Source organism: Chlamydotis macqueenii, chromosome 3, assembly GCF_036417535.1.
Source record: "Chlamydotis macqueenii isolate bChlMac1 chromosome 3, bChlMac1.mat, whole genome shotgun sequence".
Taxonomy (NCBI): domain Eukaryota; kingdom Metazoa; phylum Chordata; class Aves; order Otidiformes; family Otididae; genus Chlamydotis; species Chlamydotis macqueenii.
Window position 1 is genome coordinate 74,629,970 of NC_141558.1, and position 18,412 is coordinate 74,648,381.

The 18,412-nt window shown below is 38.0% G+C and overlaps 1 protein-coding gene across 1 annotated transcript in view; it reads right to left on the reverse strand.

Moving 5' to 3' along the window:
- Positions 1-359: 359 nt before the first annotated feature.
- The window catches only part of LYPLAL1 (lysophospholipase like 1), a 29,652-nt gene continuing 11,599 nt past the window's right edge, over positions 360-18,412 (reverse strand). Inside the window, exons 3-5 of the mRNA XM_086744965.1 lie at positions 14,933-15,102; positions 1,248-1,363; positions 360-623 (exon numbers count right to left, since the gene is read on the reverse strand). Of these exons, the coding sequence (XP_086601091.1) occupies positions 384-623; positions 1,248-1,363; positions 14,933-15,102 (526 nt within the window). The 3' untranslated portion in view covers positions 360-383. The remainder of the gene's footprint in view (positions 624-1,247; positions 1,364-14,932; positions 15,103-18,412) is intronic.

The following is an 18,412-nucleotide window of genomic DNA, read 5'->3' on the forward strand; positions in this document are numbered from 1 at the left end:
CAACCATAACACTGTGTATTTTTCCATTTTAGAACACACACCAAAACAAAAAAAAAGGTATCTGAGAAATTCAGAGCAATGCTTCCTGAATACTGTTTTGATTATTTAGGAATGGTTCTAATATTATCAGTCATTATTTTCCATAGATTGACATGGATGTGTATTTAAAAACCGGACAAGAAAACAGAAATAGAAACCCATATGATAAAATGAGTGTTAATAATCAGCACCATAGTTTCACCACTTAGGTGAACTTTATGGAACACAACGGTGTCTACCTGAAGCTGTGCTTACATAATGTATATGGGGCACTCATATACATGCCACGCATAATCATAAAACCACAAAAAATGAGGAAGTATACAAAAACTGCATCTTTTTTTTTATTCGTTTGTCTTCACTGCTTCAACAGGTAATTTCTTTACAATCCAGGTTTTTAATTTTTCTATTTCAGTTCTACTTAACTCATGATTAAGGTTTGGAAAAGTATGAAGTGACGTCGATACTCCCAGTGACTTTAACATCTTATTGGTCTCTTCACCCCATGAGTAGAGAACTAGTTCATCAGCAGTTCCATGACACTGAAATAATTCTGGAAGAATGCTTTCATTTCTTTTCAAAGCCTAGATGAAGAAGAAACATTATCAGACACATAACTAAAAATTTTAAAAGAATAGTTACAATTACACGGTGACAATTTACATAGCATTTTATTTATTAACCAGTGTTTTAGTGGTTTTATTGTACTATCTCTACAAAAGCAAACAAGGAAACATTGGGAAAAAACTGCACTTCAAATTCCAACGTGCTAACTCTTGACAAATTATAGGGTTTACTTTAAGGTCTATATCCCTCTCCAAATAAGAGAAATAGAAAAAAAATTCATGACAGCAGATGGAGCCCAGGAGTATTATAATTCAGCACAAATATTAAAAAAATAGTTACACTTACTCTCTAACAAATAAGGACAACTTGCAATGCATTTCATTTGTTAATCTGCCTTCTACACTGACTTACTTTGAATAAAATAATTGTACTGTCTGTGCAAAAGAGCAAACAAAACACCATGTAAGTACAGCTTTAAAGCTTCACCTCCCTAATACTCTGCTTATCTATTTCCAGGAAACATCGTAAGTTTAGAATATTAATCAATTGCCTCAAATGAATAAACAGGCCATACTCAATTTTAATAATCATCTTTTTCTTTTACCTAAGCAGTTTTTCTGTAAAGTCTACCAAACACTCACCTGGTAAACAGCAGAGTCTTTATTGAGAAAACTAGACAAAGCAAAGACTCCTGCCAGATCCTGATGAAACCTGTATGCTAAATGCATTGCCATTCCACCTCCCATTGAAAAGCCTCCTAGGATCAACAAAAGAAACAGAAATTGAATTTTGCTATATGTCTTTGTAACCCAGTGTCCAATTTATTGTTATCTGCAGACTTGTTTCTTTTACACACAATGCAATCAAAAGTAATCTTGAGTAACACAAAGGTTACAATGATCTTAAATGAAAGCATGATTCAATTAAGAAGTTGGACAGCTAAAGTACTGCTGAGGATTCACTACAGAGAGAAAAAAATAATAAAAAAAATCACACAAAACGCTATTACTTTAGAAGCCATTCATATATGGTCCCCACAAGGTACGTGAACACTATGGCCACGTATTCTCTGATGTTAACAAAGCAAAACTCTATGAACAGATAATTCTCATTGCTTTAATATTCAACATATTTTCCCCCAGGCTAGTAGCATTCATGTGAGTGAGAAACTGTGCGGTGATGAGGGCTAAACCACCAGAACATGTGAAAAATCTGTATCACTACTGTACATAATCAATGAACATTCACCACATTAGACTAATACACAAAGGTTGAGGGGTTTTTTGTTGTTACATCTTAGGATACATAATAAATGTATAAATAAATATGTATGACAGCAGGGCACAAACAACCCAGGAAGTTCCTTCAATGAGGGGATGACAACTTCCTTCTGCAAGTGATAGAGGAGCCAATGAGGAGGAGTACCACACTGGACCTTGCTCTCACCACCAAGAAGCATCTCGGGGGGGAATGTGGAGCTCAAGGGCAGCCTTGGCTGCAGTGAGCATGAGATGGTGGAGTTCCAGATCCTTAGGACAGCATGGAGGGCATGCAGCAAGCTCTCTGCCCTAGACTTCAGTAGAGCAGACTTTGGCCTCTTCAGGCATGGCCTGTATGGATGAACAAGGAGCACCTGAACCAAATGAAAAACAAAAAGGAGGCCTACAGAGGCTGGAAGCAAGGACAGGCAACCTGGAAGGATGCTCAGAGAGACTGTCTGAGTGGCCAGGGATCAAGTAAAGAAGGCTAAAGCCCTGTCAGAATGAAATCTGGCCAGGGACGTCAAAGACAACAATAAAAGCTTCTTTAGGTACGCCAGGGATAAAAGGAAGACCAGGGAAAACATGGGCCCTCTCTGGAAGGAAACAGGAGACCTGGTATTCAATGACTTTTTTGCCTCAGCCTTCACCAGCAAGGGCTCCAGCCACATCACCCAGGTGGCAGAAGGCAGGTGGCCTTCTATGACGGGGTGACAGTATTGGTGGATAAGGGAAGAGCAACTGACATCATCCACCTGGACTTGTGCAAAGCATTTGACACTGTCCTGCATGACACTCTTGTCTCTAAACTGGAGAGACATGGATTTGATGGACAGATCACTTAGTGGATAAGGAATGGGCTGGATGGTTGCACTCAAAAAGTTACGGTCAACGGTTCAATGTCGAAGTGGAGATCGGTGATAACTGGTGTTCCCTGCGGGCTGGTATTGGGACTGGCTTTGTTCAACATCTTTGTCAGCAACACAGACAGTGGGACAGAGTGCACTGTCAGCAAGTTGGCAAGCTGTGTGGTGTGGTTGACAGGCTGGAGGAAAGGGATGCCATCCAGAAGGACCCTGACAGGCCAGAGAGCTAGGCCCGTGCAAACCTCATGAAGTTCAACAAGGCCAAGTGCAAGGTCCTGCACGTGGGTTGGGGCAATCCCAAGCACAAATACAGGCTGGGCAGAGAATGGATAAAGAGCAGCGCTGAGGAGAAGGACTTGGGGGTCTTGGTTGATGAGAAGCTCAACATGAGCTAGCAATATACACTTGCAGCCTAGAAAGCCAACTGCATCCCGGGCTGCATCAAAAGAAGCATGGTCAGCAGGTAGAGGGAGGTAATTCTCCCCCTCTGCTCTGCTTTCATGAGACCCCACCTGGAGTACTGTGTCCAGTTCCGGAGCACCCATCATAAGAAGGACATGGACCAGTTGGAGAGGGTCCAGAGGAGGGCCACAAAGATGATTAGAGGGATGGAGCACCTCTCCTATGGGGACAGGCTGAGAGAGTTGGGGATGTTCAGCCTGGAGAAGAGGAAGCTCTGGGGAGTCCTTATAGCAGTCTTCCAAAACCTTAAGGGAGCTCATAAGAAAGACGGAGAGAAACTCTTCAGCAGGGCCTCTTGCAATAGGATGATGGGGTAACAGTTTTAAAATAGAGGGAGGTAGATTTAGACTTGATATAAGGAAAAAAGATTTTACAGTGAGGGTGGTGAAACAATGGAACAGGTTGCCCAGAGAGGAGGTGGATGCCCCATCCCTGGAAACACTCAAGGCCAGGCTGGATGGGGCTCTGAGCAACTGATCTGGTTGGAGATGTCCCTGCTCCTTCCAGGGGGGCTGGACTAGATGACCTTTAAAGGTCCCTTCTAACCCAAACCATTCTATGATTCAGGAAAAACTGCATTGTACCCCACCTGAGCTCTAACAGGATCTCTGAATTAATGGCCTTACGCATTCCATATGTCTCTTCAGCTGCACTAATTCCTTATGCAGGATAGTTCCTCAGGGATGATTTTTACATACAACTGCTTATTCATTAGGAAGGAAATCCAGACTACCACATTACTTCACAAGGATCCACTACATAGGCTATTATATTGACTATATCCAGATAATGACTAGGGTGAACAATGACTGGCTGCTGAAATCTCTTCCAGCACAGAGATGGCAAGCAGCAGACTGACTGCAGCTCTACTTAGAGCAGTATTAGCATCCTGGGTACTGGAGATAAAAACCAGGTAGTTAAGTGGTGTTAATCAGTTGAAAAATTCTGAGCCCAGCTCTTTTCACAAAAGAGACATGAAATTAGGGATTGAAGAAGAAATGCAAAAATAGTTGACAAAATAATAAACCATTTCAGCTTGTTATCTTTTTGAAGTTATTAAAATGAGACTCCAGAATGGGAATGGCTCTTTTGCAAGGGCTATATAAGACCTCTGGGGTTGACTTCTGTGCTACGTAGAAGTTTGACATTGGTGCTAAACAAAACCCAGCGAGACCGCACCAAAACTGAGCCCAGTACAACTTTGATACTTCACTGGGTCCTAGGACCACACAAGAAATCTCTAGCACACACAAGCTCAAAGGCAGAAAACAAGAAAACGTTGCAATTCATAAATATTAATTGGGTCACAGTAAGACTGTTCCTAATGGGGAATCCTCTTTCAGCATATTCATCTGAAAGTTCCAGCAGGTCTGATGCCATTCTAGCTCACGCTCCATCCTATGTTATGACTGGAAGATTTGGCTGGATTTGTGTAGGAAACTTTCCTGAGAACACCAGACTAATTCAGACATGAAGTACTTGCTTTTTCTCCCCTACAATTTTATTTCTTGATTTCTGATCAGAATTTCTGGGTTTTTTTTCACCTTACTGTCACCTTGTAGTCTTAAGGGACTATTATGGCCAAAAGCGTTAACTGCGGGTTCCTGACTTGCAGAACTTGGATTTTAGGGAGAAAGACCACACAAGCAGTTGTATACCTTGTTTTCCTTCTTGAAACACAATCCTTAACTGAATTAAGAGAGCTGTATCCTCAAACTAGGAGACATACCTGGGATGCCCTAGCTATGCACGCAGAAGGCCAAGAATACCTTGACATTTATCTTTGGTAAATAAAGCCAAGATCTGCTATTTGCCTTACGTATCAATCTTTAACTAGTTCAAAGTTAAATGTAGTGTGTGTATAAGCACCCAGTGGCAGTTCAGAAATAAAGGTAGCTGAGGAAAAGTAGGAATGCATACGGGTCAGTTAAATATAAAAATATTGAAAATACTACTGTAAGCCTTTCATCTGCATCACTATTTCCTACTAAACATGTTCTCCTGTCACATGTAAAAGAATTCTACAATGAAAAAATAAAATAAAATTGCACAAGTGTGATATTCATCACAAAAACTCAACACCATTGATAGAGAAAAATAGAGCCTTCTGAGAAAGTATGTAAAATACAACAGCTATGCAAAGTTACTCTTCAAACAACAATATTTTGTGCCCAAATCTCCTTTATTCTCTTTTGTGGAATTTGATTATTTACTTCTTCACTTCCTTTTTGATCATTCTGAACGATGCTGTCATCCTCAAACCCCAAAAGCAGCACTTACACTCTAAGAGACCATTTTGCATTTGCTTACAAATAAATACAGATATACTTTGCCACATATAAAATGAAGTCCATTTTAAGCATTTTAGAATACACGAAAAAAAGCTGCATTGAAAACTCATTACTAGTTTGCAAATGATTTAATCTAAAATTTTGTACCCAGTTAGTCACAATCTGGCAACACTATCTGCAATTACTCACCAGCAGTCTTTGACAATGCAGTCACCTTCCGTTTAGAATAATATTAGGTAATCGTTCTTTTATGTGGCTCATACTAGTATGATAAAATGTAATACAAAGGACCAGTTCTTTGAATTTGGTTTTCCAGGGGAAAACCTGAAGTTTATCACTTGATATCACAACAATCTCTGACCAAATGTTGTATAGAAAATGCTTCAGAAACAACAATTTGAATACACATTTGTAGGTGGAGACAATTTTTTTCAATTTCAAGAAGTATTTCAGTATAAGCGTAAATTTGACGTAACATAAAAGACATGCTCAATCAAGAACTTTTATAAGAATTCAAATTTTGGATTAAGGAAAAATAAGACACAGGTACAGATATTACACAAAACAAATATAGGAAGTGAGGGTCAGAATGTAAGCAAAACACAAAACAGAAGTACAAGTATGCTTACATACACCAATGATCTCAGCATAAAGAATACATAAACTTTACAGCATTGCTAAACAGACTGTGTCATGAGTGTTAATCATGATTAAAAATGACACAGCAACATTTCAAGCTTAGGCAAAACACAAGAAGCCCTTTGCTTGATGCCATTCTATTTCCAAGAAGTACAAAGGATGTGCACAGAATTTGCCAATAGGTTTCACATAAAAAGTACATTCATTTTTCCCCTTACATCTATTGTAATGAAATCTGTGATTAATGCTACAAAATAGTTTAAAAGTGTTGGCTCTACAGTGCCCAGGATACTGCTTCAGGAAAGCATCTAACTATTTGAATTAATTTTCCCACCTTACAAAGGAGGTTTATATACAGCCTAAAAGGTAAGCACATACAAAACCAGACTGAATTATGTAAAGCACTTTTCTTTCAATTGCAAAGAAACTTCACTCAAGTATGCATTTATGACCCCAGATCTGCTCCTATGTAGTGCTGGTTTCTAGGCCATACCCCTTTGCAGTAAGAAGAAAGCTGCTTGTAACTTGCTTTGCTAGTTGAGAAAGATCTGCTGAAATCACAGGATCATCACATTTCCAAACTAAAGAATTTGAATCAGAAGGAAACTCCTATGCAATACTTTGCTATAAACAAAACATTCTTTGCTGAAATACAATCTGTAACTATGTTAAAGTAACCCCAGCCACACGATGATGTAACACAGAGTGAACAGAGACTGAATTTCTCATATGTAATTTATTCCTGCTTGAATAAAATAGAAACCCTCATCACAGCTGCCATTTTTCAGTGATAGAACCTTCTTTCTAGAGCTTGTAAATGGCCTTAGGAGCCTTTTAAACATCTAAGTGTTTGTATAAAACTTTCAGCTCACTTCTGCTAAAGATCTCAATTTATATTAATTTGCTCCTCATTTGCATCTGTCTGAAATGATAATCTGGTCCATGATGACACTTCAACACTATATGGAATTCAGGAAACCAAATATTTACCTACTGTCAAACTTCAGCTTTATTTATTTCTTTGTATTTGGTCTAACAATGTTTGGGTTTGTATCTCAGAAAATAACTAACTTTATTATCTAGCACAAAGGTTTCTTTATTTAGTGTCTCTCTCTCGCTTGTGTTCTGTACACATGAATGAAAGCTAAAAACTCTGCCTTCTCCCTCCATGCTCCACTTTAGTGCCTGCAATGACCTTTTCCTGAGTCCAGAAAGCTCTTTACATTTCCATTCTTTTTCACAGAAAAAAAAAATCTCTTTAAGAAACAACAGGTTTGACTTGGTGATTGCTTCCTGAGTCATATAGATCTGACTGTAAAATGCCTTAGTCAATTTGTTATAGATAATGATTATGGACTTTGAAACAACAAACCAGATCACTTTTTTGGTCCTTCCAGTATAATTTTAAAACATGATCAAAGCTGTTTTCCACATCAGAAATCAGAGCCATAGGAAGCAAATTTTAGTTATTAATCATATTTAGTGCATGAATTCTGCCATCTCCATTGAGTACAGATCTTCTGCTACTTTCAGAAAGAGACCTTGAGCTCTTCTCACATGAATTTGAGTAGCAGAGGTAGTAACTGCTTCATTACAGCACAGAACCAAAAGAGAAAGAGGAGAAGCTAAGCCCCAGACTTTGATGAGATAAGGCTTCAGACTTGGGTATAGGATTGGGTTTTGGGGTGTTTATTTTAAGAAATACTTCTTAATTAGTTTCTCTCTTGTAGTTGTTGTTCATCATCCCTGTATTTCTTCAAATTTGTCCATAAAGCTTTGGTAACAAAGTGGCAAGAGATTAATGTTACAGTATACAGTGCCCCTGCCAGCACAGGGCAAACAGACAAGTACTCCTCTGTTGTGTAACGCTACAACAGCACAGTTAGAAATTGTCTTTGCCGTTCTGTTATCATCACAATACATTACATACTCTCGCCTCATTTTCTTTCCATTCTCCCAGCATTTTTCATTCTCTGTTTCTCCCTTCTTTAGATATTTCAACTTGGAGTTACTTTAATCAGTTTGTTATCAGGAATTTTTCCCTAAAGCAACACTTCAGTTTACTTTCCACTCTCCCGAGGGACTTTCTGTGATTTACTTTCTATTAATGGTAACAGCAAAACCTTGTTCGACGCATCATCCACAAAGAAGCTGACTTTCTGTTTTGACCACCTTTTTTCATTCATGAATGGAAGTATTATATACACTTAACAGTGTTCATATATGAATATCAGTAAAGAGTACAAATGCCAGTGGAACAGCAAATTTGCTTCACCACAGAACTCTCTGAACACTGCTCCCGTGGTAAGTGCTCAAACATATACTTTGTCTCAAGAGAATTTCATTACAGCAATTTTTTCATTTTAATCTATTCATGAGACTTCACTAAACACTAACCTTACACACTAGAAGAACTGCAATGAAAAGTTCTCACCTTTGATAGCCTTTTTATGCTGTTTGTTACTCAGTAACTGAGAGTCTTTACAAGAACAAAGGCAACTTCCCTTGATTGCCTCAGTCACTTCCTTTTGTTAGGAAAGTGAATCAATTTGCTATGTGACTGTCTCACCAGCCAAAACACATTTTGAAACGCACATTTAAGTGGTACAAGTTTTCTACTTTCTTATAAAAACAAGTATATAACAGTTTATAACGTATCAACTCACAGTAAAACCAGTTACAGTTTTATTTTAAACTGATATGGGTAGTAGAGGGGAACCCAACATGTGTACCTAAGGAATCAAAATTTTTAGCACTAGAAGGAAAATAAAATCCGTTAAAAGTCTGAAATAAATTTTTACTAAGACATCACTCTATCAAATCTATGGCCTGCTTATTTACCTAGTGTGTTTTCTTGGCTGGTTCTAAGGATGACAGCACAGCCCTGCTGCAACACTTACCCATCATTTTTACAGTTAGCATAACCTGTCTGGGTTCTGGCTGCAATAGAGTTACTTTTCACAAGAAGCTGGCAGGGCACGCAGACAGGATAGCTGACCCAAACTGGCCAAAGGGATATTAGATGCCATATGATGTAATGCTCAGCATATAAAGTGGCGACAGGACCAGGGGAATGAATTTCTGCTCGATAGCAGGCTGGGTACTGGAGGTGAGCAACCGTACTGTGAATCACGTGCTTAGTATATTCTATTATTGTTATTGGATTTTTTCCTTGTTTTCTCTTCCTTTGCTGCCTGTTAAATTGCTTTCATCCCAACTCACGACTTTCGCCTTTCTTTTTCCAGAGTTTCCTCCCCATCCCACTGCAGGGAGAGGAGTGAGCGAGCAGCCACATGGTACTTAGTTGCTGGCTGCGGCTAAACCATTATAAATTGCACAACATAGAAAAAGGAAGAGAATAACCATATCTTTATGCTCATGGTTTTCATGATTTTAAACTGAATCACAGAAAAGAAACTAGAAAATAGGCTCTCTAAAGTGAGGAATAGTGAAGCACAGGAATAGGTTGCCTTGGAAAGCTGTGAACCTTCTATTAATGGAGATCTTTTAGAATAAGTCAGAAAAGTAGTGTTAAGGATTTGCCTAAATAGAGCTGAACCTGCCCTGACACATGAGGATGGATTAGCAAACGTTGTAAGCCTCACTCTTCTATGATCCTGTAGGCACAACTGTGAAGAAAGTACATGTTAATGTGCACCCTATGGCATGTCTACACATGACTCAATTAATTCAGGCATTTATTAAAGATGAGTAAGTGTATGTTTCCAATAGAGTTTCTACTAATGCTGAAAAGATCAGAATTCGATTCACTTTATAATTATTTTCTTCCCAAAACTATTATCTGATGATAATATGTGATGAAAATATCACAACTGAATTATTTTTGGTTTTACTGCTGTGAGCCTTATTTACTCCCATATCATTTGCTAAGCCTGTCATTCACCATGCAGATCAAAACCGAGAACACGCCACCTTTGAAAGACCTTTGTTTCTAGATACATTAATACGGACACTGTTAAGAACGGGAAACAAAGTAAAAAGTGATGAATCCCACTACTTGATAAAAATTACGAGCATTTGTACCTCCTAGTGAATGATTTATGAAGGAAATAAAAACATACTTTTTTAACATCTCTTGCTTGTGCATCAGGAAGTAAAACAAATAGTAGAGATCCAAAAGAAAAATAAATGGCCAGTTCAGGTGCAAACAAACAAGAGGAGCAAATATTTTCCCTGAAGTACAAATGCAATGCAAATGTACACTGACACACTGGAAATTAACAAAATGTTTGCTGGTATTATGTGGGAGATGGACTAAGAATGGTGCTTTGAGCCCAGCATCTCATAGGCACAGTTTAGATAACCCACAAAGCCATGTAATGGGTGGTATAGAAAGAGAAATCTCATTTGAATTGCAGTGAAAAATGGCAATATAAACCCAGGAATTTACTCTGTGAGAGCAAGACAGTAAGTGCCTCTCAATAAAAGGCAACATTTTCCTAATAAAGACAGAAGATACAAGATAGGATGAGTGACAGAAAAAGGCTTAGAAGCCAAAGACATAGAATACCAAGACTGTAGGTGAAGTAATTTACCCAACATTTTAATGACTTATTGTTGATTTCTTTATCTTCCCATATTTACAGAATCCTCATTCACTGGGATGTCAAAGCCAAGATATTTCCTCCCCATCCCATTCTCACACACACTGAGAGAGATGGAAATGCTAATATTTACAAGAAGCACAGAGCTTTCATGTTCCTTCCACCATGGTTCAGTAGCTATGTAAGAAGTCTAGCAATAAACAAAAAGTGGTTGTGTGTCTTGTGTTATTGTTACAGTACAAGGGGTCAGGAATCATGCACGTATTTTTTGGCATCCAGTCAAATCTACAGGACTGTTATGGAAAGTTTATTTTCACTGGCTGCTTACACAAGTGACTACAGGTGGCAGAGACCAACACGCTTGGATCAGCATTTCTGTACTACACAAAAAGTGACCTGTAAAAGTAGGAAAGTAGTGCTAAATTAAGAGGGAAAAAAAAAAAAAAAAAAAAAAAAAAAAGAACAAAAAGACTGCCTTTCACTGAAGTGCAGTTGACTAAAGTGAGCATTATCAGAATGTCCCAAATGTGAAGTGTCCATTTCTTTCAAGAGCTTCTAACATATTCTTGAACAAGATTGTTGAAATCTTTGACAATTTCCACCTAAGAGGAGTTATTTTATAGTGCACTATCACTATGGAAGTAGTTAAAAAAAAAGAAAACAAACCCAAAACAGGCACAAGAAAACAAAACAAAGCAAAACCACCACCACCTGAAAAACCAACTCAGCTTTAAATAGAAAAAGAAATTATTGTTCCACATTTCAAACTGTGGTTATTTGCTTGTTTAGTTAATTTAGCTATGAATTCAGGCATTTATGAAGAAGGAATACACGCAGCTCTTAAGAAGGGATACTATCAAAGCTCCAAGTGTCAGAATTTGACTAATTTTATCATCCTCTTTTATCTCCAAAGTCAATATAAACCTACTTACAGGATTATTTGCAAGAAATGCTTTAGCCAGGAAGACCAGCAAGAGTAACTCAATAGGAATGTTTGGCTAAAAAGTGACTCGCACTATCAAATTCTGGGGATGATATAATTATTTTTGAATAATTATATATTGCAGTCAGTCTCCCTTCCTTCCTCCTTCAAGGTCAGAGGAAATAAATCCTAACAAACCGGAAGTCTACTTCATTCAAAAGACTTTTGCATTAGTAGGAAAGCAACTCATGAAACTGTCAGGAAATAGGAATGAGTAGATGAGCCATGTACTACTGTGTGCTGGTGTTACACTGAATTCATATGGAGGTTTTAATAATAAGACTTTATTTACCTCACTGAATTAAGTAATTTAATTCCTTAGAAGTAGATTCATAGAGCAGCTGTTAAAAACAAGGCCACACCAATATTCTTCCTGCTATAGAAAAAGAGGAGTGGCATTGCACAACCTGGACTCTCTCCCCAGCTTTAGAGTTCTGACATACAAGCAGCCACTTGTGGATTGCAGAGCTAACTGTGCTACCGAAACAAACAGTGCAGGCCATAATTTCTTTCAGAACAAATGATCTTACTGTACCCACAATCTTAAGCCTCATGGAAAGTCTGAATGCCTCCAAAAGGAGAACCATCCCCCAGGACACCAGGTGTTGGACTTCTCATTTTCCACTGCCTGAGAGCCTGCTCCTGCTTCCCCTGTCTCCCCACTCACTCTTCTTTGCACAGTGCTCCCTCAGATCTTGCCTTCTTATCCCACACCTCTGAGCTGTCAGCAGCTACCCACCTTCCTGCTTGCCTAACACCTCACTTGCCCTCAACTAACAATATCTGACACTCATCCTCAGCCTGTAATTTCTAGTCTGCTATTCCATATAAAAACATAAACTTCAATCTTGCTACCCTTCTCATACTCATTGTTTGCTTTCCACTCATGAAAACTCCCACTCACTACAAAATACAGTCCCACAATCCAATTCTCCTCAACCCTTTAACAATCATCTCATTCCCTGTAACTCCCTCTTCACACAACTGCTCTGCTCTCTTGGCTTCTGTGATCTACTTGAAAGGGCCCCCATGCTCTTCACAAATCCCTGAGTGCTCCAGCCCCTTCTCTAAACTATTTCATTTCGATTTTCTGTAATAAGGTAAGTACCAGTATTCCCATTATAGATCTCCAGCATGATACCACATCACTGAATGCACTGGGGAAATACTCATAGCAACATTTCACCATGGTTTCCTCTCCTCTAATAGTCTTCCCCTTCACCTCCTCCAACTCTATTGCACCAGCACTCACAAATCCACTGTCTGCTCCCAACTCATTACCTCAAGCCTCATTCTTGTAACAGATGGATGTTTCTGACTTCTTCAAAGAGATATATAATAAGATCCAACATGATTTAGTTCTTTGACATTCTAAGTAAGTGACCACATCTTTCATTATCTCCCGCACACCAACCTTTCCCCAACTCGGAAAAATTTCAGGCCACCCATTCCTACTTTTCCAGTGGAGGCCACAATTTGGTGCACATATACCAACTACATCTTCATAACCAAACCCTGGCCTCAAATTCTCTTCTGATCAAAAATGTTATGAAGCTGACAGGTGCTTTTACAGAATTTCTGATTTCCTGTAAGAGACAATGCCAGAAGATGGGCAATTATTTGCATAAACTTCCATCTAAAACAATTAAAAACATCATGTTAGGCTAACTCAGACTGATACTAAATCCAGCCTTTACACACAGAAACCTTACAGGACCTCTAAGCTTCACTCTCCACTGCATCACACACTGGTTAATCATCAAAACCAGTGCAGAATCATCAAAACCAGTGCAGAGAAAGCACAAAGTCCTCATGGAAAAACACTTAGCCTGCCACAACGGACACAATTCATTTTCTGCTAGCAAATTTCTCATGCATCTACATGGGTCCCCTTCTGTACTTTGGATGGACTCAATTCAGGGCTGCCTTATTTTGTTTCTTACACAGATATTAGACACAACTGTGAGAATATATGCATGTAGTCTCTGCCACAGAGGCAAGGAAACAGTGCCTTACTCTAGAAGCCTGAAATCACAGCTCTCAAAGTGAGAAAATAAGCATAATTATTTCTGTTCTACAGATGAGGAATGCAAATACACAGAGACGGGGACTTCCAAAGAATCTATGGGCTGAAACAATCGGTGCATTCCAACTTCCTTACTCTGCTTATGACTTGTAAAACAACTTTCATACTCCACAATATCACTAGTTCTAATTCCGAAGGCTAAAGAGAAAGGAGAAAAGCCTAGTAGCAAGATGGATCTGTACACAGAACATCTCCCAGCTCACCCTACAGAAAAGCACCTGCGCTTCAGCTGTTTCCAAGCCAGCAGGTATAACACAGGGAAGACAGATCAAAGAGACTGTGCTGACAACCATCCAAAACAATGCACTCTGCAGCCAGGGCATGAGCCAGAAAGGGAAAGTAAACAGCAACCTTCAAAGAGCAACATGGGCTGGACCAAGAAAACACGCTGTTTGAATGGTAGTGGCTCCATCATCCATTTTGACGGCATGACTCAGTTGGCCATAAATTTGTAAGTTCCTACATAAAGAGTTTTTCCACTAACCCAAAACAGTTTGTGGTGTAGGGATGGGACAGGGAGCCAAGGACTTGTGAATTCTCATTCTCACTCTGACACAGGCTACTCCATTGCCCTCAACTCCTGTGCCTCAGTATCCCACTATCTCACAGAAGTACTGTTAAAATTACTGGAAATCTGTGGAAATTAAGAGGGACAGGAAGACAGACACATATGAACTATGACAGCTAATACTTCATTTGTTATCAAGCGTTAATATTTAGTGACGCATAACATGCAATTTTTTTCCCCACGGATTAATATAACCCAAAATGATTAGAGCAGTAACAAAAAACTCATGATTATTTATACACTACATTTTCGCTCTCCAAAATACAAGTCATTTTGGGAAAGTATGCTTTACCATCCTTGGAAGGTGCTAAAAGGAAGAGTAAAAATATGTACTTTTAAAAGTAAATCATTGCTCACTCTGTATTTTATATAACTACTACAAACCAGTTTTAAGTTACATTTTTAAGGGTACTACTTACAGTTAGCCATATTCTCCATCTGATACAGGTTTAAATAACAACTCCATTTTCTTGAGGATTGGCTGCTGAAAAGGCTGATGAGCAGTTGCAAGGCATGTTCATGAGCTTTCAGGATGGAGTAAATTCAAAGTAGATGATCTCTTAACAATTGAAACCAATTAAAATAAACACATTAAAAATAAGTCTTACCTATTAGTATCCTATTCTTTGCAATGCCATTTTTAATCTCATCGTTGATCAAGTCTGTAAGTCCCTGGCACATAGAGTCAATACTTTCAATGTGTTCTGGACAATCATTAGAGATCTTATACCTGTCAAACCACACAGTGGAAAAGGCTCCTTTCATAGGTGTATATGGCCTGGAGTGGTGGAAGGAAAGAAAGCAAATGATTAGCCAAGCATAAGTTCAAAAGCCTTGAGCATACTTGATAAATAAAACCAAATCAGTTTCTCTCCAGCGAAGGAGAGAAGGAACCTCTTTTGGGTCTAAGTCAATTCACATCCAGTCACATTGCATTTCCTTGCATTCAAAACACCGTCCTTCAACAACAAAGATAGCATTTGGAAGCTGTATAAAATGTGAGTTTCACCAGTTCGATGTCCAAGTTGATCAGGTGAGCTAAACATTTTAAATCCTAATACTGTCAAGAGGTTCTCAATCCTAAACAAAGGGTTGAAATCCACCTTGGAATAGGACAAACTGAAGTAACTGCTGAACAAGAGAGCTTTGCAGGAGCTAAGTCTATGGGATTCAGTTGTCTGTCAATTTTGACATGAATAAGGAGATAGGTATTATGAATCTCTAGGTATTTACACAAACTTCTTACTTCTGTCAATTTTTCTTTTTCTTAAATAAATAAAGCCTCACCTTAGTGGGGCAGGTATCTAAAGAAATGCCATGTGCCTACTGGACCAGTGCACAGACACAAATCAGAGACATTATATTCCTCTCTGCCACAATGCCCTGTTGACAGATTAGTATTTCAAGTGCTTTAGTATGCTGCCCAAACCTCAAATAATCAATGAAGATATAATTCAAAGCAGTTCTTTCGTTATTTTTAAATAAATGGAGTCCTGAAATCCCAGGAAAGGTGATCTAATTGCCTTGCAATGGCTCTACAATTTAATACCAAATATACTGCTATGAGATCAATGCTTTATCTCAAAACTAAGGCCCCTAAAATCCTCAATTGCAATGTTTAATCAGGGGGCATATTCATTTTTGCTTAAGCTCAGATCTGATTAAAATAATTGTCTACAAAGAGACACCCACCGAAAACGCTCACATTGACTTCTGCGTTCTCTCCAGACTTTTTTCTGTACAAGGATTAAACAAAAACACAACTAACCTAGAATAAGAAAGCCACTGTTTCAATTATTTTAATGAAGGAACAAATTCTGCCTTTATTAATACCGGAGAAGCTTCATATACGTAAATTACTATTTCTAAACAAGAAATACTGACACTAGTAGAGAGTACAAGAGGCAATATACTATTTGCATTACTCAGTCACACAAATCAAAAATGAAAAAACGTGGATTTTCTTGTGCTTGCTGTTACTGAACATAAAATAAGGTCCATGACTTAAGAGCCAAATATAAAGAAAGAGGCAACAAACAGCAACAGACAGGTACAGACAGACTACACTGTTTTATTTGTTTGAGTGCAGCTTCAGGAACAAGTACCTAAAAACCACAACAATCTACTGTTATTCAAAATGGCATACAAGTATGTGGTCAAAGTTAGTACAGTGTGTGCCTTAAGCAGTCCTTCATTTGCTTAAATCAAGACAAACCATACACTTAACCACTAGAATTAACAATTTTTTTTTTTTCAAGTTAGCACTTACTTGACTATTAGAAGAGGTAACTACTAAATTAAAGGAAATTCAGTGGAAATACTCTGTACACCCAAAAAAAGCTAAAGCCAAGTTTTAAAAATGTTATTAAAATGCTTTTGCTCCTTTTTGTTTTCTTTTTAACTTCTCTTTAGTATTACTACTGTCTCTAGGATTCTTCCCAAATGAATTGATCAACATCTAAGAAACACGATTACAAATCTCTAATTCACAAAAGTCTTCCAAATTCTAAGCAGAGACATTCCAGTCAAAAATATCAACAGCAGCAGAATCAGTGGAATTTATGGAAGTCACTTTGACAACGTGATGTACAACGGACTAAGTGTGTGGGTAAATAGCATTTAATTCATGGTTTCGGCTTCTCTCAAACACTTTTAGATCAATCCTGATTAAAATGCTTAGCAGCCAGAATGCTTTATTTTCTAGTAAAACCAGAGTACCTTATATTTCTGTGAGAAAAGATGTGTAAGGTTTTAGTATTATTGCAGCAGATTGACCCAGGATTTCCATGGAATGAAGATACATATTTGTATTACATTACAGAAATTTACATTTACTTGACAGAAATATTAAAACGGGTTTCTTGACAACTGAAAGACAGAACAATACAATTTATAAATAGGATAAAATCCATTATAAGATTATAATACTTGATCAATCATCAAAACTCAGGACTTGTATGTGCTGTCTTTGCAAATCCTTCAGTAAGACAGACAAAAGACTAGTATGTCTTAAGCCCACAGGAAAAGACCCTCAAGCAAATGGACAAGATGCTTTCGGCTGTCTCAAAAACATTCTTGCAACCACTTTTGATTTCTCAGAAATGCACTAAAAACAACCTTTACATAAAGCTGAGAAGTAAGATTCTTTTAATGGTTCACCCAACTGGCACATCTGTTTTAGTCATTCACCTTGTTCCTTAAATAAACCCCTTTATTAGCTGGCATACTACAACTCAGACATTACCACGGTAAACAAATATGTTTGGCATGGAACCATCTGTACAGGTCCAAGAATACAGCACAAAATTTTTTTCATACAAATAAACCACAAAAGAAAAAAGTAAAAAAAAAAAAAAAAATCCCTATGTTACAGTGACACAAGAGGCAGACTGAAATACACAAAAGCAAAGAAATACAGAGTGGAGTGAAAACTCCATCTGGTAAGATCAACATGGTCAGTTAAGGACAGTGTCACACCAAATGGTCAGCATTAAATTTGATTTTTTGCTTTCATAAGTTTAATCAAAACTCGTAACATTAGTCCCGATGATTTTTCTCCTTTATGTCTACTTTCTTTATTCTCTCCTTAAAATGATGCTAAAAATAAAACTCCATGTCTCTAAAATGTGTTCTGTTGAAACTCAAAATGAAAATATATAGCCTCTCAAGTTGTGTGAGGGGTTTTTTGTTGGTGGTGGTTTTGTTTTAAAGGGGGTGTGTTTGTTTTTGTTTTGCTTGCTCTGAAGCACACAAAAGATTCAAATCTGTGTAAGAAAACAAGAATCAAGAACTTTTCCCTGGGTATATCTGACTTCCAAGCTTGTACCCATTTTTAAGACATGTGAAACAATTTCCTACAAATTGAACTAACTCTTAACATTTAAAAATAAAGAAAAAAAAAAGATGTAAAGAAGACATAATATCAAACAGCATTTAAGAAACTGCAGGCACTCTGAGGAAGAGAATCTTTAAAACGCTTCCCAACATCCTCAAATCACTCTAGGTTATGTTTTTTGACTACTTTATAGGTCTTATTTTTTTAAGGGTGTGCATTGCTATACAATTTTGTCACACAGACACTTCCGGCA